Source organism: Globicephala melas, chromosome 11 (assembly GCF_963455315.2).
Source record: "Globicephala melas chromosome 11, mGloMel1.2, whole genome shotgun sequence".
Lineage (NCBI taxonomy): Eukaryota > Metazoa > Chordata > Mammalia > Artiodactyla > Delphinidae > Globicephala > Globicephala melas.
Window position 1 is genome coordinate 97547083 of NC_083324.2, and position 24375 is coordinate 97571457.

Sequence of the window (24375 nt, forward strand, 5' to 3'; positions counted from 1 at the left end):
TGCCTCGCAGCTTACGGGCTGTTAGCTCCCCGACCAGGGATTAAACCCGGGCCCTGGCAGAGAAAGCGCTGAGTCCCAACCACTGGATGGCCAGGGAAGTCCCAAAAATACCTATTGGCAACTCCTTTCAATAAGAGTCATCTGTGCTACACGGTTTATTTTTTTTATTTTTTATACTTATTTTTGGCTGCATTGAGTCTTCGTTGCTGCGCGTGGGCTTTTCTCTAGTTGTGGTGAACGGGGGCTACTTTTTGTTGCGGTGCGCGGGCTTCTCATTGCAGTGGCTTCTCCCATTGTGGAGCATGGGCTCCAGGCACGCGGGCTTCAGTAGTTGTGGTATACAGGCTCAGTAGTTGTGGCTCGTGGGCTCCAGAGCACAGGCTCGGCAGTTGGGCACACAGGCTTAGTTGCTCTGCGGCATGTGGGATCCTCCTGGACCAGGGCTCGAACCCATGTCTCCTGCATTGGCAGGAGGATTCTTAACCCCTGAGCCACCAGGGAAGTCCATGCTACGCGTTTTAAAATAATAGAATTGTAAAGGAGAAATTTGATGTCTACCTGGTCCAATTCCCGCAATCCACAGACGAGAAATCCTCTCCCAATGGCAGGTGCCTTATCCATTCCTGCAGCTTGCCCCGGCTAGCCTTGACCACGCTCATGTGCCCGGCAGCAGGAGGGAGGCTCCCAACATCACCGCCAATATTGGTATCATTTACCTACTGACAATCCTGCCCACCCCTGGGGCTGGGGTCCTGTTTCATGCCCTGTTGATTGTGCTTCACTGTGGGAGTTGGTCAGCTTCTCAAGGAAGCAGAGGCCTAGTTCAAATTCAGAACCATCCCTTGAGGAGGAGGTCAAGATGGTGGAGTAGGAAGTGGAGCCCACCTCCCCCCACAAATACATCAAAAATACATCTGTTGGGGCCTCCCTGGTGGCGCAGTGGTTGAGTGTCCGCCTGCCGATGCAGGGGACACGGGTTCGTGCCCCGGTCCGGGAGGATCCCACATGCCACGGAGCGGCTGGGCCCGTGAGCCATGGCCGCTGAGCCTGCGCGTCCGGAGCCTGTGCTCTGCAACGGGAGAGGCCACAACAGTGAGAGGCCCGCGTACCGCAAAAAAAAAAAAAAAAAAAAAAAAAATCTGTATCTGGAACAGTTCTCACAGACCACCACCAGAACCATCTCTTAAGATCAACTTGTTTTCAGAACTTTCAGTCCGTATTTGGGAAGAGTTGGGAAAATGCGTGACTATAAGGCTAGGCTCCTATCAGGTCTCCCATTCTCCTACGTTATGGTGATTTGGGATTGAAGAACTCATCAGCCAATGCACTGTTGCCCAAGCACTTTGGATAACAGTCAAATGGTCTCACGTGGTCAAAGTCAAAACAACAATCCAGTTTAAAATGCACCCGTTCCACTGGCTGGAGAGCTGTGCTGATGCCGAGGGTCTGAGGACAGAAGGCTGTGCAGAGGCAGCGCTGTAGCCCCCGGGCGTAGATCGGTCACCTTACAGTGGGCGCCCCCGGTCACTGAAGGGAGGGCTAGAGGGCACAAGTCAATGCACATCAACCCCTAGTCTTCATTTTTATCATCATGGGGGGGTGGTGGTGGTGTGTGTATCCAATTGATGTCACAGCTCCACCTTTAAGAAACACAACGTATTATTCCCTTAAATATTTATTGAGCATTTACGGTATTTTAGACACAATTCTAGGTGTTGGGATACAAGACTGAACAAAGATAAAAATCCCTGCCCCTGTGGAGCTTACATTCTAGGAAGAGGTTGGGAGGTGAGGGAAGACACACAATACGTATGAGAAAACTCAGCATGTAAGTACAGGCAGAGCTGGGACATACCGTGGGCTTGGCTACAGACCACCAAATAAAGCGAGTAGCGCAATAAAGCAAGTCACACGGATTTTTTGGTTTCCCAGTGCATAAAAAAGTGATGTTTACACTAGACTGTAGTCTATAAGTGTGCAATAGCATTGTGGCTAAAAAAAGTGATTAAACAATCCTTTATTGCTAAAAGAAGTTAACCATCATCTGAGTTGTCAGAGAGATGTAATCTTTTTGCTGGTGGAGGGTTTCAAAGATTTTGAGAACTATCAAAGTATGTAACACAGAGTCACAAAGTGAGCAAATGCTGTTGGAAAAATGGCCCAGACAGACGTGATCAACAGAGGGTTGCCACAGACCTTCAATTTGTAAAAACCGCAATTACCTGTGAAGCGCAATAAAACGAGGTCTACCTGTAAGTTAGTTAGAGGAGCTTTAGAAAAACTATGCAAAGCAAAGGTAATAAGGTGTGTAGGGGCCTTAGTTAAGGGGGCAGACTGCAAATCCAGACAGAGTGGTTAGGACAGGTCACTGAGAAGGTGACATATGTTAAAACAAGGGGTCAGGCTTGGCAGCACTAAAACTTCTGTCAGCATTTGTTCAATATACAAGTTCTCAAACTGCCTTCACATTCAAGTGACATTTCAAGTGACATTGCCGAGCTGGGCCAGTACCAGAAGCCATCACAGTTCTACCTAGACCTACTTCTTTGGCCCAGATGATTAAACCTTGATGCCTGGGCAAAAAAAGTTACTTAAGAATAATGGGCTTCCCTGGTGGCGCAGTGGTTGAGAGTCCGCCTGCCGATGCTGGGGGCGCGGGTTCGTGCCCCGGTCCGGGAGGATCCCACGTGCCGCGGAGCGGCTGGGCCCGTGAGCCATGGCCGCTGAGCCTGCGCGTCCGGAGCCTGTGCCCCGCAACGGGAGAGGCCGCAGGAGTGAGAGGCCCGCGTACCGCAAAAAAAAAAAAGAAAAAAAAAAAAGTTTAAAAGAATAACGAGTAAAATAAAAATATAGATACTTGTGTAATACAGAACTACTATCTGACAAGCCCTGTTTTAAGTACTTAATATATTTACTTTGACTCAGTAAAAAAAAAAAAAACACCTTTTTTTCTTACAGAAATTGTTACAGAGAGAGCAGTATAATAAATCCCTACACAGCCATTCCTCTGCTTTAGCAACTACTCACCTCCTGCTAGTTCTGCTTCATCCACCACTTTCCTTTAGGAGTCGGTCAAGGATGGAGAATTTTGAAACAGTCGCAGGCTTTCTACCCATCTCACCCATAAAGGCTTCAGTCCATACTCTGAGAGAACCACTTTTAAATACAACACCGCTATCACATCCAGTAAAATGAACAATCCCTTACTACCATCTAACACCTCCTCCATTTTTAGTTTTCCCTATTTGTCTAAAAAGAAAGCCCCAAACAGTCCATCTTTTTACAGTGGGTTTGATCTAATCAGGGTCCAAGTGAAATCCACAGCATTGGGAAGTATGTCTCTGAGACCTCTTTATCATAGCTCTCCCTCTTCTTTTTTTCCCCCTTATTCTAAATTCGGTTGACTATATCCTCCCAGCATCATTTATCCTGTTCCTGTGAGCTGTATACTTTGTAAACTGCTGATTACAGCTGGCGGCCACATGGGTTGAGGTTCAACGTTTCTGGGGGGAGGCAAGATACTTTCTAGGTTCTGTGAACCTCTTTTCACATCACTGCAGGAACACCAAGGGGTTGGACTGTTCCATCTTGAATGACGGAGTCCAGGTTCACCAGCCTGATCCAGCCCTTGCCAAGCTCCCCGTAGCTCTCCTGTGTCCTTCACAGTAACTCCACGAGGCAGGCACTACTCTTTATCTCCACGTGCTTGTGGCATCTGCCTACTTAACGGGGTCAGGTCCTCAGACCCAGAAGCATCCAACCCCACAACGGGGCTTTTCCTACTCTTCTCCATCCTGAAACACTCCCCCCAGTGCCGTCTGGAACCCACGTGGGGTCAGACACCAGCAAGAAGCCTCGTATCCTCAACGTCTTCTCTGAGGGTTCCCCTCTCCTTGCCCCATTTAAACTCTGGCTCTCCGGAGGGCACTGACGTCGTCCGACACCACTCACCTCCCCACTACATTACAGAGGCGTCCGTGTCACCTCTCTCCCAGCCCACTGAAGATTCAGGCATGTCACTCACTGACACTCTAAAACTAGGCCCTGTCCTAACACAGATGGTCCTTCCAAAACCCTGGCCTCAGTTCCTTGACCTAAACCTCTGATGCTCCCCTATGCAGCCACTCACGCCCACGGCTGTAGCGCAGATGCTACCCTCAAGGGCAACCCCCATGCGTACTTTAAACAGCCCATCCTCTGCCTGCCCGCCTCTCCAGCTGCTGCACTGGGACCCCAAGGACCCACCACTTTTTCACTGACAAGCTTAGGACTCCAAGGCAGCTATGCAGAAAATGTGTAAAGGTTAAAATTTCACCCCGAGATGATTAAGTTGCTCGGCCTTCAAATTATTAAGGTGCGTTGATAAGAGGGGCAGAAAGCTCTCAGAGAGCTAGAAATAGCTGTGCTCACACACAGATGATGCCCTTGCCATTCTGGGAAAAAAGGAGAGAGAAAGGATTTTGTGGGTGTGTGGCTACTCCAGGCGGTACGAGGGCCACCTCCTCACGACCGCGGGCTGCCAGCAGTCAAAGCAGGATGTGGAGTGACACAGAAAATGAAGGAAAGCCAAAAAGCAAAAATTCCGCGAGTTCAAGTCTTCATTCTCTAAGTTCAAGCCCAGAGGTTCCCACAGCACCACCAACCGTGACTAAGATCTCTGGAGAACACAGACCCAAGAAAGATACCTTTTCCTTCGGAAACTAGCTTAAATGATTTCAGACACAACACTATAATTTCCCCTGGAGCACTAATAAAAGCCCTGATGTCCAAGGTAACACAAACCCAAAGGATATGGAAGTTAAAAACTCCAACCAAGGGCTTCCCTGGTGGCGCAGTGGTTGAGAGTCCACCTGCCAATGCAAGGGACACGGGTTCGTGCCCCGGTCCGGGAAGATCCCACGTGCCGCGGAGCAGCTGGGCCCGTGAGCCATGGCTGCTGAGCCTGCGCGTCCGGAGCCTGTGCTCCGCAACGGGAGAGGCCGCAACAGTGAGAGGCCCATGTACTGCAAAACAAACAAACAAAACAAAACAGAACTCCAACCAAAATGGATTAGGAATGTAATAACCTAATCCAATTCAAGAGACAGAACATGGAGAGCTCTTGTTTTATGATCACCAAAGGTTGAAAATCTTAGCCATTTGATGTGGTCACAGGAAATCTTCACAGGAGACCATACATACCTTGACCATACCAGCAGACCATACCTGCTGATTCATGCGACCCTTTCATCATCAAAAAGTAAACCCCAGAAGTCAAAGTCAAGCTCTGAATGAATGTTCCTGGTCTTTACTTATATGTGTATAAACAACCAAAAATTAGAAAACCTGTCAAGCTCTTGAAAACCAAAAGGATTTTTAGAAATGTCAACATTCAGAGCCCATGACGTTTGAGATGTCCTTCAAGTGAATTTTTACCAGCTTCTAGAAGAACATCTTCATCTCTTCATTTTGAACCAAAAGGTGAATGAAATCATAGCCACAAAACAGGATAGGCCTGCAACCAAGAAACAAGCTGCTTGCACAGAATTCAGCAGCAACCCATGAAAAGGAGAGCTCTTCTCCAACAAGTCTTAGTACCAAACTACAAAGTTCTTCAACCGATTGAGTCCATCTTCATCAAGGAGTAGAGAAAGCTAAAGAAAAAGTGATGTCAGCCCCAAACGTGGATTCGCATTTGATCAGACCTAGGCAGCCAGCTGCCACTGTGCCCCTCTTCACTCCAAGGCCAGGCTCAAATGCTGGAGCTCCTGGGCCAGGGAAAGTTCTGTTCCTAAACTGCTTCATCAAAGGAAGAATACGTAGAGCCGCAGAGGAAATAGCTGTGATTTTGTGCTTCAACGAAATCATCCAGATTCCTCACTGTAAACTTTTAGAAACACCTGCATTTTTGAAGGGATTAGAAAATCAACAAAATAGGACAGAAAACCAGATACATCAACAACCGACAAAATGATGTCCCAGCCTTTGGATCAAGAGACCCCAAAGCTCATCTCTCCAAATGGAAAGTCACTGCACAACCAATAATCCAGGGACACTAAAACCTGTCAAGTGCTCAAAATTCTATTGCAGTTAAAGCCAGAAAGTAGCCCTGTTAAGTTTGCCTACAAAGACGCTCCTTCCTCCAGACCTCCTGGCAAGAAACAAACATTGAAACGGTTTCAGACCAGTTTGGCAAGAATGTTACCAGTGGTTCCCACTCAGCCACAGCTACAGCCCAGAATCCAGACGGGGAAACAGCCACATGAGCAAGCTGCCAGAAAAAGGCTCCTCAAATCAGAATCCCCCCCAGTCCCAAATCCCGGCACGTCACAAGCCACTTCCTCCCGGCAGCAGGTAATGAGTGTCCGTCCTACCGACACCACTTTTGCCCAGAGAAACTGAATCTAAGCCTAGTGATTGCATTCGATTCACCAAAGATGGCACTGCGGAGCCCGACCACCTGATTCAAACACGCCTGGCTGGAGGTAAGACTCAACCCATGAGAGAACCGGGGGGTCCTGAAGATGAATCCCCCAGGGTGTACTGGATGGCTCAGCCTCCTTTTTCGTTTTCTCTTTGGTTGTGTTAACTGTAGAATATTTTACAGGACATACAATTGTGTTTCACTGAAATTATACTTCATATTTTGAACTTGTTTCAAGTCAGGAAGAGAGGCTATTATGAACGTAATAAATTTGACTTAAAACTTTAAAAGCTCAATTGACCCCGCCACCCCTTCAATAACCCACAGATTCTCAAACAAGCAGGTGCAAGCTTCAGTTTAAGGGAAACTAGGTTTATCTATGGAAATTGCCTTTGATTCAAGGACTAAAATCGGCATTTCTCACGGCACATCCAGTTCACTGTGCCTGCTTTACCTAGAATCCAACCGCTTCTCTCCAGGTCTACTGCTACCATCCTGGACCAAGCCTCTGTCACCTGTCACGTGGGTTACCACGGTACACACCCAGCCGCCTGCCCACCCCCACCCATCTCCTAGTCCATTTTCCCTGGAAGCCACAGGGATCGCGAGGCTTTCAAAACAGAAGTCAGATTACACCATTCCTCTACTCAAAACCCTCCAGGCACATACCCCCACCTGATCTACTTCCCCCCGTGATTATGATGCTCTAGCTCCCTGTTTCTGGAACATTTCAGACACACTTCTGCCTCGGGGCCTTTGCACTTGCTGTTTGCTTTGCCTGGAATGCTCTTCTCTCCCGATATGCACATGACTCACATCCTTCAAATATTTGCCCAAATATGGCCTCTCAGCATGGCCTGTTTTAAACCTGCGCTCTCCCACCACCCCATGCATTCTCTTCTCTACATTATTTCTTCCCCTCTCCCGGAATATATTACCTGCGGATAGACTACTTTTTACTTATTTTAATGCCTTGTCTTCCTATTAAAACGCAAACCAGCTGAAGGTAGTAACTTTTGTCTGCTTTATCCAGTAGGCCCGCCCCTCCCTCAATAACCCGCTGACTCTCAAACAAGCAGGTGCAAGCTTCGGTTTAAGGGAAACTAGGTTTATCTATGGAAATTGCTTTTGATTTACTGCTGTATCCCTCGCACCTAAAATACTCAAATATTTGATGAATGAATGAACAGACCTCATAGTTGAATGTGAAATAGCTTATAAACTAGGAGGTCCTAGCTCAAAAAAGAATATGAAAGATGAAGAGTAACTTATTGTAATCATCAATACACATAGAACAAAGTTGTGATGAACGATTATATCAACAACTGAATTCTCTAAATCAGTGAAACCCCCTTTTATAGAAACCGTGGCCTTATAATCAAATGATTTCAGATGGGTCTTTGGCACGTTACAAACAAAGCAAAAACAATTTGCCCAAGTTTGTCCAAAGTGCCTTTACATAACTGCTCAATACATTTAAACAGTTACGATGCTTCAAAAACCAAACTGCAGGAGAAAATATATACAAAAGTAAAATTGTATAAAGTTCTTCATTAAAATAGTAGCTTAAACAATCCTCTATCAATACCATAAAGAGCTAGGGACTAGACCTAGACACTAGAGCTTAGAGCTTTTTACATGATTACATGAAAACACGTGAATCCGTCCACGAGGACACTGCAGTAATAGCCATTCAGTTAAAATCAATAACCCATCCTCCAGATGCAGCTCAGAGAGCAGGTGATGGGAAATCACTGTATATCATACAGTTCTGGTTCTATTTGCCCCTTTTCGTCTTGGCTGTCTTCTCCTTTCTTTTTTTCACATGTTTAGGAACTTTGTTTTTTCTTTTCTCTCTCTGGGCTTCCTTGACCATCTTTTTTCTTTCCTGTAAAAACAAAAACAAAAAGTAAAAATATTTGCAAATTTAATTCATTCTGAGTATTCATATTATTACAACTAAATTTTTTTAACAAATTAAATTTATTTTTGGCTGCGTTGGGTCTTTGTTGCTGCGTGCAGGCTTTCTCTAGTTGTGGTGAGCGGGGGCTACTCTTCATTGCGGTGTGCGGGCTTCTCACTGCAGTGGCTTCTCTTGTTGCAGAGCACGGGCTCTAGGTGCGTGGGCTCCAGTAGTTGTGGCACATGGACTCTAGAGCACAGGCTCAGTAGTTGTGGCGCACGGGCTTAGCTGCTCTGCAGCATGTGGGATCTTCGTGGACCAGGGCTCGAACCCGTGTCCCCTGCATTGGCGCAGGTGGATTCTTAACCGCTGTGCCACCAGGGAAGCCCCAGAACTAAATTTTAAAATATATGTAAAAAGATAAAAAGTGAGCATCACAGAAAAAAAATTGAAAATGATAATGGTTTCGTGGTAGAATTTGGGATGAAAATTATCTTTAAGATTTCTTAATAGAAATTTGAAGATAGCCAAAGAGAACATGTGCTAGGGAGTTGGGTATGTCTCTCAGAAGTCTTGGAACCCTCACTCTATAAGGTTTAAAGGATCAGGCTAAGACTAAAGAGTAACAGTTAGCCATCACGGATTGTTTCATCAGTAGCATCTCTTATGTCCACGGCCAGGAGTGGAAGAAACAGAGATTCTGGAAACAGGGAGCTGGGCTGTAACGCCCCTGAAATGGTTTTTTGGTATTTCACCATGGGGCAACTCCAGCATCATTTGTTCTTCAAGTGCATGACAATCACTTTTCATCAATGCACTGAAACTAGTGTGCCCTCTCTTTAGGCAGTGCCCAAGGAGCTCTTAGTAGAAGCCCAATCCCTAGCTGATGTTACCACCAAAAGCAAAGTTCACGCTTGGGAACTAAAACTTCAGGTGGAGGGACTTACTGACCAATGTGTTCAGCAACTATGATCCAGATATCTGAGCAGAGAGCCTAGAGGGGCTGTGCAGTCGTACTGACAAACAAGGGAATCTAAGTTTGTGGCTAACCTTTTTATCAACTTCAAGGTCAGCGGTGGGCTTTTTGGAGCAGGCGTTGTCCTCCTGGTCTTCAGAGTCTGTGTCAGAACACTGAGAGCTTCTGGCATCTTCTGAATCAGAACAAGTCTTTTCCTTAACTTGACTTTCCTTAATTTGATTTTCTAGGAGTGCAGGGACCTTGAAAATATCAGAGGACCATGTTATTCTAAACCAGTCAGTTATCTATTGGTATTAAATGTGTTAAGGCCAAAAATCAGATTTCAGCCTTACAGACAGACTTTGAAAAATGACCTCCTGTATTGAAACATCAAAACAATGGAATCAACGCCAGGGAGGACGCCTCAAGGAGCCGTTCCCGGACGGCTCAAGGACGTACCCAAACACAGGGACTGGGGCTTCACTGGGTGACCTAGATCAACAACAGGACCGCTCTACCTCCTGCAGGAAATCAGGAGGGTCGAGCCGGGATTTGGAAAGAGGCGAAATACACATAGATGTAAAAAGTGAAGTTACTTGGATAACTTCACAGTGGATTTCCTACGAATTAAATTTCATTTAACACTTGTTAATCCAATCAAGAGGGAACACAATATTTAAACAAGAGAAACATTCATTTTTTCCCTGAAATTTAGCAGTTTTTAAAATAATTAATTAATTAACTTTTTGGCCACGTTGGGTCTTTGTTGCGGTGCACGGACTTCTTATTGCGGTGGCTTCTCTTGTTGTACAGCACAGGCTCTAGGTGCAGAGGCTTCAGTAGTTGTGGCACACAGGCTCAGTAGTTGTGGCTCACGGGCTCTAGAACGCAGGCTCAGTAGTTGTGGCGCATGGGCTTATTTGCTCTGCGGCATGTGGGATCTTCCCGGACCAGGGCTCGAACCCATGTCCCCTGCATTGGCAGGCGGGTTCTTAACCACTGCGCCACCAGAGAAGTCCAAATTTAGCAGTTTTTAAAGCAGGAGGAAGCATTTTTAAAACCACGAGGTTTTCTTTTCATAAGAAAAAAACAGATCTTTAAAAGGCGATTGTACAGAAAGGCTTTCCAGCCAGTTATAGCTTCCTGCTCTACAATTCAAAGCACACCTACCCCATCACACCTGCTGCATAAAACCCAGAATTCTCCTAGTCCAATTCTTCCCACAAAAAAAACACACTCAATTTTCAGAATGTAAACCGTGATCCTTCATATTCAAGCCTTTCATTAAGAATATTAAAAGAAGTGGGACTTCCCTGGTGGCCCAGTGATTAAGAATCCGCCTTCCAATGCAGGGGACGTGGGTTCAATCCCTGGTCGGGGAACTAAGATCACACATGCCGCGGAGCAGCTAAGCCCACGCGCCACAACTGCTGGGCTTGTGCGCCTCAACTAGAGAGCCCACATGCCGCAAACTACAGAGCCCACACTCCCTGGAGCCCACGCCACAACAAAAGATCCCACATGCTGCAACTAAGACCCGACGCGGCCAAATCAATCAATCAATCGACTATTTTTTTTAAAAAAAGAATATTAAAAGAAGTACGAACTACCTTTATTATTGCTTAAATAAGAATCAATTCCTGCCGTTTGAAAATGTAAGACAAAACAAAGTTAGTTTAAGAAAAAAACACTACAGGAATCTGTACTGTGAGACAGCATGACTAGCCCTTCAACAGCCTGTGTGCTGGGATGAGACCAGATCTCACTGCTGCTTTAAGTTGGTTGTAGAAACATCAACAAGCACACGGTTATTCGTTAATAATTTCACAAATGAAGAACAGGATACAAAAAGAATCGATGCCTCAGCTACAATAACAGAGCAATTCAGGGGCAGAATGAAGAATAAACCATGCATTTCCACATTTCAGTCTCATGGTTAAGAAGAATGAACATAAAAAGGGCATTTCTGAAAATGCCCATGGACTTCGAAAGCATCTGTACTAGTAACATTATGCCACTGTTAATTCAATAACACCTGACATGAAATTTTATATCCTTTGAAAGAGTTTTCAAGTAAATGAACAGTAACACATGTTCTGCATACCTTCTGAACTCCTGACAAATCCTTCTTCAGTCCCGTGACAGTTTGGTATAGAATCTTGAAACCAAAAAGAAAAAAACAAGAATCAACATAAAACTGGACACGGAAGTACACTGCAATACTAAGAAAGAACACTGTGGTCTAAATGATACCTTGTGTGATTATAAAAAGTGCCTAACATTTATCTCATGGGACACAGAGAGTGTGTAGCATGGGTGTGGTTCTCACCCACAGGCACAGCAGGCGTCAGCAGACTCTGGCCCACAGGCCAAATCTGACCTGTGGCCTGGTGGTTTTTAAGGATAAACAGTTGCAATCAATTTGATGACAGAAAGCCCTAACTCTGAATCTCAACTAAATGTAATGTTTTCTCCTCTCCCCCAAATAACTCTATTCTTCTCTCATTAGTAGACCTGTATCATGAAAAGTTGTGTGTTTTCAATTATTATTAAAGTATTTTTAATTTCATCAAAACTTTGGGGGACGTTTTTTCTCTCTTGTTATATAACAACCCACATAATAGCCTCAGTTTTGCTTCTTGGCCTGCGAAGCCTTAAATATTTACTATCTGGCCCTTAAGCAGAAAAAAATTTTCCAGACTCTGAAACACATATGTTAGTGGAGCTAGTATAATAACCATTTATAGCCTAGACTTCTATACAAATCTTCCTTTTCCTGCAATTATAGTCTGTTGGACTCATTCAAGTGTGTCCTTTCCTTTCACAAAGACCAGGGGATTGATCCCCTTTACAAGCAGTGTGCGCAGAGGGTTTGCTAATGTGAAGGGAATGAGCCGTCGCACTAGCTTAGAGGCCGACACTCAAGACGGCGGGTCTGGGCCGGCAGCTTCCGCGGCGAGCTGACTTGCTGAAGACAAACCAGCGACTCACGTTGTCCTGCTGGGCGTTCATGGCCATGTCCTCTTCCTTCAGTTTCATCATTATATCCACATCCCTCTCATAGTTCTTCACTTCATTCAAAGTTCTAGGGATGTAAGCTCGCTTAAACACCTACCGGACGCAGAGGGAAAGTACAATGGAGACTCGTTCACGTGCTTCTCCCGCGCACTCAGCATCCTCACCCCATCAGGTCCCAGAGGAACTCATCACCATCGTCACCCTCAGCTCTGATATACGGTTACCCTCAGAATAACCCTTCTCTCCCCTCGTCTGTATTCCATGGAGCCTTTCTGAGGGGAGAGAAAGGAGCTGCCGTGAGCAAGCGCCCCCTGGCTGTGCCTGACAGAGGAAGGGGCTCTTTCCTGGGAGCATCGTCTACCCTGCGCCACAGCTGACGCGTACGGGGTATCTTATACTCCCCCATCACACCACACACGACGGCTGTGAGAATTATTGTTATTTTGTAAAAGCCTACTATGGATCAGCTTCACAAAAAAAATATACCGACTCCCAAGATTTTAAAAAAGTCTTCCTTTTTACCAAACACGAGTCTTTAAAATCTACAGTGTGACTGAAAGCAACATTTAAATCACTTCAAAATTCCCATTAGCGGGCTTCCCTGGTGGCGCAGTGGCTGAGAGTCCGCCTGCCGACGCAGGGCACGCGGGTTCGTGCCCCGGTCTGGGAGGATCCCACATGCCGCGGAGCGGCTGGGCCCGTGAGCCATGGCCGCTGAGCCTGCGCGGCCGGAGCCTGTGCTCCACAACGGGAGAGGCCACAGCGGTGAGAGGCCCGCGTACCGCAAAAAAAAAAAAAAAAATTCACATTAGCAAACTAAAACAGGCTCTTCCTTTTTGAATCACGTCCTCCAAGGGGTTCTGTAAAAATGTTCTCCACGCAGGACGAGGGGCTAACAGGTCACTGAGTGGAAGGATGTAATGGGATGTAAGTTACACAACCTCGTGCAGCTGAATCGTGTAACATGTTATGTCTCAAGGAAATATCATCATTTAGAAAAACTGCTTATCTATTAAAATTAAGATCATGCCCCAGCAATATAAAAAAAAAGACCTCAAGACACAAGTGTTTCCTAAGTCAGTAAACAGATAATACATCTTACCTCTTCATCCACATGGTCTTGGCTGGACCTTTCCTCCTTGGTCCTTTGAGATGCTATTTCCATGGCCTTGGAAAGAAAACAAAAATCACTTTCCTTTACGTTCAACCCACATCCATTCCCCAATTTTCGTGGAAAGCTGTTCTAGCCTCTCTGGGTACAGCCCTTCACCCTCCGTGTCCTCCAGTGGTACAGGTTAGCTCTCCACGGTAGAACTCACCAAAAAGGCTGTCATCGAACCCAGAGGTTAACAGTATAAATCAAACTCGTCTAGCCTCAGGGCATCCCTAGACTCTTCCTCAAGAGTAACACTGTTTTGACTAATTTTTAAACGATTAACAAAAATATCTATTAAAGGAAAACTGACACCGAAAGAAAGAACCCTTCCTCAATTCTTGAGCTGTCCACGAAGGGGATCACAGAGGAGCGGGAGGGTCCGCTCACCTTGAGTCCACGGCTCTAACGCCGCCGCACGACAGAGCCCCAAAGAAAGCTCTTTGAGCAAACGATGACTGACACTAAGAAGGTGACAAAGATTCTATAGGTTCTTTTGGCTTTTGTAAAACTTCAGATGTGTTCTCTAACCTACTTAGAATACACAGAGGAAAGCAAACAACAGTGGTACTAGAGTTTTTTAAGTTCACACATTAAAATTAGTGCTAAAGAGTTTAAGAAGGGGGCTTCCCTGGTGGCGCAGTGGTTGAGAATCTGCCTGTCAATGCAGGGGACACGGGTTTGAGTCCCGGTCTGGGAAGATCCCACATGCCGTGGAGCAACTAGGCCTGTGAGCCACAACTACTAAGCCTGCGCGTCTGGAGCCTATGCTCGAGGCCGCGGTAGTGAGAGGCCGCGCATCGCGATTAAGAGTGGCCCTCGCTTGCCGCAACTAGAGAAAGCCCTTGCACAGAAACGAAGACCCAACACAGTCAAAAATAAAATAGTAAATAAATAATAAATAAATTTTTAAAAATTATATAAAAAGAAAGTTATGTTTAAAACAAAAAAGAGTTTAAGAATAAAAGTGATGTGATATTTACTTATTCAATTAACGTGATTATTTCCTCTGTGCCAGGTACTGAGTAGCTACCAGTGATACAGAGTAAAATCTTGTCCCTTAGGAGTTCACAGCCTAGCAGAGGGTGACAAAATTAAAAAGAACTTAATGTGATAAGCAGGATACAGTGTGACTACGTCCGTTACAGAGTTAGATAATATAGAAAATATACCTATGGAAACAATGATTTCTGCCTGATTTCTCCTCGAGAGCTTTCTGAATTGAGCTTTGAAGTTCCCTAGGCAGAGCAAGACGAGCGAAGGTAGAAATGGGAAGGCATTCCAGGGAAAGGGGAGAGTGTGAAAAGGTGGGATGAACCTGAACACCTGTTCAGGGGCCATGTGTTCAATATTCTACGACTGAGAGGCAACAAAAGCAAAAACAGATAAGCTGGACATCAAAACTAAAAACCTCTGTGCATCCAAGGGTGTGGTCAACAGAGTGAAAAGGCAGCCCATGAACGGGAAAAAACATCTGCAAATCATATATCAGACAAGGGGTTAATAATCTCCTAAATATATAAAGAACTTCTATAATTCAACAACAAAAAAACAATCTAATTAAAAAATGGGCAGACCTGAATAGACATTCCAAAGAAATACAAATGGCCAACAAGCACATGAAAAGATGCTCAACATCACTAATCATTAGGAAAATGTCAATCAAAATTGCAAGACCCCACCTCCCACCCATCAGCTACTCAAAAAACAAAACAAAAAATAAAACCTGAAAATAACGAGTGTTGGTGAGGATGTAAGAACGTGGAGAAACTGGAACCCAGGCAGCCTGCTGGTGACAGTGTAAAATGGTGCAGCCACTAGGGAAAACGGTATGGCGGTTCCTCAAAAACTAAAAGTAGAATGACCATATTATCCAGCAATCCCACTTGCAGGTATACACCCAAAAGAACTGAAAGCAGGGTCTTGAAGAGATATTTGCACACCCATGTTCACAGCAGCGTTATTCACAACAGCCAAAATGTGGACGCAACCCAAGTACACATCAAGGGATGAACAGATAAACAAAATGTGGTCTATACACACAATGGAAGATCATTCAACCTGCAAAAGGAAGGAGATGCGGTGTCATGCTACACCACGGATGAACCTTTAGGGCATTACGCTCAGTGAAATAAGTCAGCCAAAAAAAGACAAATACCGTATGATTCCACTTGTACGAGGTACCTAGAGTAGGTGTCATACACATAAAGCAGAAAGGGCTTGGGAAAGGGAGGGACTGCGAGTTAGTGTTTAACGGGGACGGAATTTGTTTTACAAGATGCAAAAAGTTCCATGGATGGATGGTGGTAATGGACACACAACAGTGTACTTAATGCCACTGAACCACACACTTAAAAATGGTTAAAATGGTAAATTTTACGCTGTGTATATTTTACCACAATTTTAAAAGTTCTGTGATGCAAAAAGGCCTCTGAGAAACAAGGGAAAGGAATTAATGACCCAAAGCTAACAGGTTTCTTACTATACATTCACAAATTTGACAGCCTGTGTATCTTGCTGATGGTTAAAGTCAAGAAACCTGGCTTTACCATCGGCTTTTTACTACAGCTTGATTCCCCATCTGTGAAATCAGGAGACAGTCTCTGGAAGCTGTCATGATGAATAAAAGTCATGCCTAATAGCCCTGAGTCCCTCAGAAGTGCAATCGCTACCGCTATTGTCTGTTCCTCCCGTCCTGGCCCCACCTCACCTTTGCCAGATACGCGTCCACGTTCTCGTGTGTAACTGATGGATCCGTGACGAATTCAAAGAGCTCTCGCACAGTCATCACGGCGACCCCGTGCTTCAGAAAGAAACCTGTCACGGGAAGACATTCGTGAGAGCTTTGCGAGGGAAGAGGTTGTTAATCCAACCCCTTCATAGAAAAACAAAGAGATAAAAATACCCCATGACCCACACTGGTGTCAGTATCACTGCAGCAAACGATTTAGTGCCAAGATTCTCTATCAACGGTTTACCAGAGTGAAAAGCACCGGCGCAAACAAGTTGCGGGACAATCCCAGTGTCCACTCACCGTTGACGTTGGCGCAGTCCTTCCTCAAGAACTCCAAGGCGTGCGGGTGGTCATGCTCCACGGACTGAGAAACGTCAATGATGCACACGCCTCCGCCCTGGTACCTGTGGGCCAGGTGCGCCGGGGGTGAGCTGCACGCTGCCTCCAGGCTGGCATGAGGGCCGGGCACGCGGGGCTAGGGCGCACCACGGCTCGCCCACACTCTCGTTTAAACATTTCTACTTTAGTAGCAATGGAAATAACTAATAAAATGAATGAGGTGGGTAAGAAGAGCCACTTTGACTAACAAGAGATGAAAACTGAGAAGATTTCCCAAGTCCTTTAGCTCTGCTAACGATCAGAGTGGTCAATTCTGTGACTAAGGCCACCAAAGGCAGGGAACACATCCTATCCTGTGACCCTGTGGAAGCCAACTCTACAACTGGGGAATTTAGCAGGACTTCTTGGACGGGGATTTAGTTCATTTCCCCAAAGGACACGAGGTGACTGCTGGGAGGTGCGCGTGGGCCACACACTCACAGCATGTTGAATTCACTGAGATCCGCGTGCACGAGCCTGGCGTCCTGGTACATTCTCCTCATGTACTCGATCACCTGCGCATACAACTCCCGAGCCTTGGATTCTGATAACTGGACGTTTTTCAAGAGCGGCGCTGGCCTTGAACAAAAATAAAGTGAACTCAGATAAACGGACCCAGAACAAGTCTTCTTGCTTCCTAACATTGTTACCCGTTCTTTTCTTCTACCAATCATCACTGAACAATGTGCTTCGCTCCAGAGATACGGTTCTATCAATAAAAAGCTGTCCACAAACAGATGCTTTTCCAGCTGACTGTACGAGACATTCCCCAAAAAACAAGGTGAGCTTTGTTATTCTGAAGCATTTGGGACTTAAAAACAGTAGAACAAATTAGTGACTCTATGCACTAATAGAGTGGGAAAGATTCATTAAAAGTATTACAAGATGCAAGGAGCTATTTAAATGGGAAATATTCACATGTTGGATAATTCAAAGCACTTAAAAATACAGTTCTGGGCGTGTAATTATTAGGCCTCCTACACACTCACATGTCGTCTTTGCCAATGAAACTCATGACGAGAACATGACTTCGCAGCAGGATAGGTTCTGGGCACGGGATCTCTGCTGTGTTTAGCCTGTGATATGAAAACAGATAAACGAAAAGCTGAAACAAGTCATCTAACGCACCTAATCTAAAACAACTTACAACAGCTGCAGTGCACAAGACTAGCAGTGCCGTGAGGAAACAGCACCCAGGCCTCCCGTGATTTTCAGCGGCACCGTTACGCGTCACCAAGGATGGCAAAACACCAGCAATTCAACTAGGACATCCCATAGCCTCCATGGCATAGTTCGATGCCAGAGATGTCAAACTGTGAAGAAACGGGCGCCTTAGAACCGATGAAATACAGCAGATATGTCTGCAATTATCTTTTGAGTTGATCAGTGTCAACAATGATGAATAAAAATAGTGAACTCATAGCCAGTCGCAAACTGAGCATAAGGAGATTTCAGAAGGACTTCCAAAACAAGTGACCTTTGCTGAATACTGCTACAATATCCAGCGTATGGCACCTAGGTATAGCATATATAAAAGGTAAAAGATATTTGAAAGGGAGAAAAAAACCTTCCAATTTAAAACTTCAATTGAGGAAACTTGATCTCAGTTGCCTTTACTTGATACAAAGGTGCCAATGCAAACAAAGAATATGGAAATGTGTCCAAAATGGGACTGAAGAAGAGGAAACTACGATAAAGAGCTTAGGGCCTAACAAAATTGCCTAAAACTCCAACACCTATAAAAAAAAATGACACGTTATTCTCACCACCTGACTGTGTCACTTCCCTGCTTCAAATCCTGTAACGGCTCTTTATCATCCTCAGTATAAATTCTAAACCTTTTCACACGGCTCCCAAGGCTTTTCACATGACCCAGCCTTGCAGAATAAATGTAAGTCGGGGCACAATTCTCCTGCAATGGGTTCGTAAAACAGGAGAGAGAAGGTAGCTCCCATTCGCTTGGAAATGCATTTCCTCTGCTCACCTCTGCAGATCTAACGGAGCTCTGCGAGACCCTACCTTTGGACAGAACCACACCAGGCCCTGCTGGGAGGAAAGCTCTGAGGCTGACATGCAGACACAGCACAGACACACACACCCCGGACAGTCACCTGATTAAGTTCCTCATTTCCTTTTCTGCCCACGTTTTCACCATTTTTCTGGGGTTGCCTTTACAGTAGCCGTGACGAAACCTTGAATGAGAAAAATATTTGCTATTTCAATCATTCCATTATTCTAGTTTTTATTTTTAGGATACAGAAATCAAGTCACCTGGGGAAGAAGAAAAAGAACCCTGAGCTCACCTGAATTCCCCACTGACATACTTATCCCGGTCTTTGAACACCAAAATAGAAGTTTTATAAATTTTGATTGCTCTGCTCTCTCCGTTTGCTGTGCGAGCATGATATACATTAGCCTATTTTAAGTCAAAAACAAAGAAACTTAAGTTTGTGTTAAATAACTATACGTAGTATTTCACTTTTGCAATCTATTTGAGTCTATCCTCAAAGGTTAAAAAAAAAAAGTCAAGTGAACTGAAATTCTGTGCATAAGGAACACCATCCTCTTTTGAATATGTGAATTAAAATATAAAACATCACACCAAAAGGTACAGTAAGTATACCTCCAACTTACATGTATAGTAAAGGCCAATTTAAACACACATGAGACAGACACAGAAAACAAACTTACGGTTACCAAAGGGGAAAGGTGGGGAAGAGGGGGATAAATCAGGAATTTGGGATTAACAGATACACACTACTATATATAAAACAGATAACCAACAAGGACCTACTGTAGAGCACAGGGAACTCTACTCGATATTTTTAATACCCTATATGGGAAAAGAAACTGAAAAAGTATATTTATAAAAATATATATAAATATATGTGTGTATGTGTATATATATAACTGAATCTGCTGTACACCTGAAACTAGGACAACACTGAAAATCAACTAGACTTCAATAAAAAATAAATTAATTGAAAAAAATAGGTATTCAAATTAAATAAATAAATATACACATACATACATACATACACGTGAGAAGTGGTTTCAAACATTTTTGTATTTCAAGTACGTGGAAAATATCTGAAGACATTCTTACATCTCATGATTTATAAAGTGAATTTTACTGAGAACTGCTTCCCACAGAATGAGTTGCTAGTAGAAAAGCAGCATGCCATACATAAAGAAAACAATGAGAAGGACATTTCTTGGCTAACAGAAACTAGACCATGACCCCCTGTCCCAGCAGTAACCGTCTGACCATCTGAACTCACTGCTGGGCACACCTGGATGGACTCCATGACCCAGGACCAAAGTCCATACATGCACAACTTCCTACCCCTCCATAAACATTAATAAAGCCATTTAAAAAAAATTTTTATTGGAGTATAGTTGATTTACAATGTTGTGTTAGTTTCTACTGTACAGGAAATTGATTTAGTTATACATATACATATATTCACTTTTTTAGATTCTTTTCCCATATAGGCCATTACAGAGTATTGAGTAGAGTTCCCTGTGCCATACAGCAGGTCCTTATTAGTTATCTATTTTACATAGCACGTAATAAAGCCATTTTTAAGAAACGGCACTAATTAATCTATCCTGGCTTGTATATGGGGTTTTTTTTTCTTTTCTTTTTAAAGGCACGATTTATTTACTAAGTGCCTTAGTTTCATCTGGTATCTGAAATCAGAAAACTAACATGGAAGCATCAGGCAGCCCAAGAATTGCTCACCTCTTTTCCTGTGCTAATGCAGCCATTGATCTCTGAGATGACTCCTCTCATCAACATCTTGAACAATATCATCCGTGTTCTGGGATCCAACACCTAAAAAGAAATGCAAGAAATACGAAGGTCAGGGAGGACCAAATATTTCTCACCGAAGCGCTAGACAAGAGACTGAAGAGCAAAGGCTCTATGCAATCCTGCTCCACTAAAGAAGAAGCGCTAGACAAGAGACTGAAGAGCAAAGGCTCTATGCAATCCTGCTCCACTAAAGAAGAAGCGCTAGACAAGAGACTGAAGAGCAAAGGCACTATGCAATCCTGCTCCACTAAAGAAGAAGCGCTAGACAAGAGACTGAAGAGCAAAGGCACTATGCAATCCTGCTCCACTAAAGAAGAAGCGCTAGACAAGAGACTGAAGAGCAAAGGCTCTATGCAATCCTGCTCCACTAAAGAAGAAGCGCTAGACAAGAGACTGAAGAGCAAAGGCACTATGCAATCCTGCTCCACTAAAGAAGAAGCGCTAGACAAGAGACTGAAGAGCAAAGGCTCTATGCAATCCTGCTCGACTAAAGAAGAGTCACTGTGGCGGTGCTTTTGTTCACTCTCAGTTTTAGTGAATAAAATGTGAGGTGAGACCAAAGGAACCAAAGAGACAAGAAACCAGCAAGTTCATTCAGTCGTGCAATCAAAGGCTACCAAGTCCAAGAGAAGCTGAAACTGACTCTAGACCAATGTTAGCTAACAGAAATACAATCAAACCAGAGGAAATTGTCTTTTCCAGTCCTCGGTAAACAGGTGAAATTAATCTGAATCGATTTTATCTAACCCAATACATCCGAAACGTTATCATTTCAATATGTAATCAATATAAAAAGTTATTAGGGAGAGATTTAACACGCTGTTTTTTACACAAACCCTTCAAAACCTGGTGTGCGTGTGCATTTCTAGCACGTTGCAAGTCATGCTAGCCGCACCACACAAGCTCCATGGCGGCTGCACTGGATAAGAAGCTTTAAAGCGGCAACCAGCATCCTACAGTTCACAAGTCAAATCAGCCACAGCCTGTTTTTCTATAGCCTGAAAGCTGAAAATGGTTTTTAATTTTAAAAATATTTATTAAAGGGACTTCCCTGGTGGCACAGTGGTTAAGAATCCGCTTACCAATGCAGGGGACACACAGTTCAAGCCCTGGTCTGGGAAGATCCCACATCTAAACCCGGGAGCCACAACTACTGAGCCCGCGTGCCACAGCTACTGAAGCCCTGGCGCCTGGAGCCTGTGCTCCACAACAAAGAGAAGCCCCTGCAATGAAGAGTAGCCCCTGCTCGCCGCAACTAGAGAAAGCCCACGCGCAGCAACGAAGACCCAACGCAGCCAAAAATAAATAAGTTAAAAAAAAATTATTAAAAAAATTGTAGCCCACAATGCCTAAAGTATTTATTATTTAGCCCTTTAAAGAAAGAGTTCGCAGACCCCTGCTAGAGATGAGTAGATCAGGGAAAGGCTCTCCTTCAAAGTCAGAGCAGTCAATCTTGAGTACAAAGGACCCTCAAATTCTCTTTAACAATCAGAAGGCAACGAATTTAAAGCCTGAGGCTGTTCACACAGGAAACTAAGGCAGCTGCACATTTACATGCAATTCCCAGGGCCAGCGCCAGCAGCTCCTTGGGCGCAGGCAGCCCTCCAGCTCCAGGCAGGGGACAGTGAAAGTGGCCAGAACTAACTATGGTTCAGGGCCTACCCTTCAACGAGGTGGCTGTGGACGCACAAGGAACCTAAGGTTAACAGAAACAAAACAACCTTGTAAGACTGGAGGACTAACAGCAAACTACAACCACGGCAACTGGAGCAGAATGAAAGGAAAGTGCGTAAAGAGGCAGTAACTGCCGCTGCTCCTCTGCGCGCGGGGTAGACAGAGGGCAAGTAAGCTGCGTGAGCGGGAATCTGTGCAGAGACCTGGGCTTCTGCAAGATCGCGGGGGAGCCAGGCGAGAGGCCCAAATAGCTGAAAACAAAATAGGGGAAGAGACACAGGAGAGGCAAGTCAACTTACAAATACAGATTTTTAAAAGGCAGTTTAAGACTCAAGGTATACGCTCTTGTTCAAAATTAATTTCCCAAGAGAAAAAGGATTTCAGGGTCTTCGAAAATGAAAGCTGCCTCATCTCTCTGAGTTGGACCACACTTCGTTCTCAGTCACAAAATACACAAAATAAACAAATCAGAGGAAAACAAAGACACAGATCCCAGACCTGACCTGCTCCTGCCAGACTGAGGGTGGAATTCCTCATTTGCACAAATGGGTTGGAGCTCAGGTTGGGTGTGACTCCCTTGCGATGGAGGTGGAGAGAATGCGTGCTTGTGTCTTAAACCAAGAACCTGTTGGGCGAAGAGGCTACTATTCGAAACGTGTGTGTGCATATATGTACGGGTCGGGGAGCGTGGTAAGCAGCAGAAGCAACGTTCTGACCTCTTTTATCACTCTCTTCACAACCAAAATCTGGGCCAATCCTAATACCCAATTACAACCCTCTACATGTGGGAAAATCAGGGGCTGATTTTTCCCCATTCGTGAATAAAGAATAAAACAAGCATAACTTCTAAACCAGGTAAGGGATTCTAATTGAAAATGTGAAGGCATTATCTGTCTACCCCCCTCTCTCTCTCTCTCACACACACGCTTTGTGGGTGATACCTGACTCACCACCTGGAAAGGCTCACAAAATCCCTGCAGACCTTGTTTAAGACAAAAGAAAAGATTTCTGGTCTTACAGTCAATTCTGCTTCCCCCCAGAAGATGAAAGCATGCGTGGTGGCTTCACAGGGCCACAGAAGGGGGGCATGATTCTAATTTATCTATGAATAGTCCTATTAGAAATAAAGCAAAATGTAGCTCTCTAATCTCAAACAAGGAGCAATTTTACATAGAAGCAGTTCTAGGTGACATTAGCATTAAGCAGGAAGGATGAAAGCAAATTACGACTCAAAGACAGAAGAAATGCTACTTCAAAATAAGAGCTTGCAACACATTCAACTGTACCTGTTCTACAGTTGCTCTGTCCGACTTATCTTTGATGCGATACCTAAGGCAGAACCAAAAAAACAGAAGCGACATTCAAAATTCAGAGAAGCCAAAACCAAAAGTTTCTAAATGTACATCGTTCCATGAAATTCCTAAGCAGGTAGTTCCTTCAATAACACGCTTCACGACCTCATCATAGTTTCATCACTTTGTGAAACTTCATTTCCCCTTAATAAGCAGTTCCGTTCCCTAGGGCAAAAGGAGCGTATCTGCAGTAAGAAAAAAAAAACGCCATCCATGTTTCAGAAGCATTAAATAAGTAGAGCAGTGGGATAAAGTGAACCATGTCGGAAAAAAGAAAACATCAAGTCTGTAACTACTGTCCTTAGACCTTTAATGATTCTATTAGTATAGAATTAAAGTCATATACAAGGCTTTCTCTTCAGAGGCCTTTTCTACAAAGACACAAGTTTTTATCATTTCAGGACAGTTACTGCATTAAAACGCAGGCTCTGATGGCTTCGGCTCACACTAAGTGACTCAATTCACAGACTAACCTAAACTATTAACAAAGATTCAAACAGTCACTTGAATGAAATAGGAAATGCTGTTTCTCAAAAAGCTGGTATCCCTTGGGCATAACAATAAACTAGAAGAAAACTGGTTTTTAAGTTCAGTTCTAACACTGCCATTTATATGATCTTAGTGTCACTTTCTATAATATATTGTTAATGCCTTAGAGCCATTGGCAATAGGAGGTTAGCCAGATCTTAAACATTTGGCTTTGGGAACAGAGTTGTAAATGAAAACTGTTCTCTGTTGTATCACTATTTAGTTTAGTTTTAAATCTGCCCTTACATTTTTAAAAATATTCCATGGAAGGGAACAATTCTTAATAAGTTCTAAAAAGGGAACATTTTTATACTCTAACATTCTAGTTCAAACTGTAATGTACAAACACTGTTCCCCTCCTCAGAGCACATTTGTGAATTTCACAAGATTATACTTTTAGCACAGATTTCTTAAGAAAACTCATTTAATATTTTCAACCTAAAACGGCATAGGATAC

At 44.2% G+C, this 24375-nt stretch overlaps 1 protein-coding gene across 6 annotated transcripts in view; it reads right to left on the minus strand.

Annotated features, from left to right (window-relative positions):
* Positions 1 to 1639: 1639 nt before the first annotated feature.
* RIOK1 (RIO kinase 1) overlaps positions 1640 to 24375 on the minus strand; it is a 120833-nt gene continuing 98097 nt past the window's right edge. For 5 of the 6 annotated variants that reach the window (XM_060307660.2, XM_030881487.3, XM_060307662.2 and 2 more), the window contains exons 5-17: positions 23325 to 23367; positions 20293 to 20385; positions 18851 to 18963; positions 18659 to 18739; positions 17537 to 17623; positions 16989 to 17126; positions 16470 to 16573; positions 16146 to 16252; positions 13385 to 13450; positions 12256 to 12375; positions 11369 to 11422; positions 9357 to 9524; positions 1641 to 8291 (exon numbers count right to left, since the gene is read on the minus strand). In XM_060307660.2, coding sequence (XP_060163643.1) covers positions 8181 to 8291; positions 9357 to 9524; positions 11369 to 11422; positions 12256 to 12375; positions 13385 to 13450; positions 16146 to 16252; positions 16470 to 16573; positions 16989 to 17126; positions 17537 to 17623; positions 18659 to 18739; positions 18851 to 18963; positions 20293 to 20385; positions 23325 to 23367 — 1285 coding nt within the window. In that variant the 3' untranslated portion in view covers positions 1641 to 8180. Of the gene's footprint in view, positions 8292 to 9356; positions 9525 to 11368; positions 11423 to 12255; positions 12376 to 13384; positions 13451 to 16145; positions 16253 to 16469; positions 16574 to 16988; positions 17127 to 17536; positions 17624 to 18658; positions 18740 to 18850; positions 18964 to 20292; positions 20386 to 23324; positions 23368 to 24375 lie in introns of all 6 variants that reach the window. The other variant, XM_030881486.2, reaches the window with a different exon arrangement.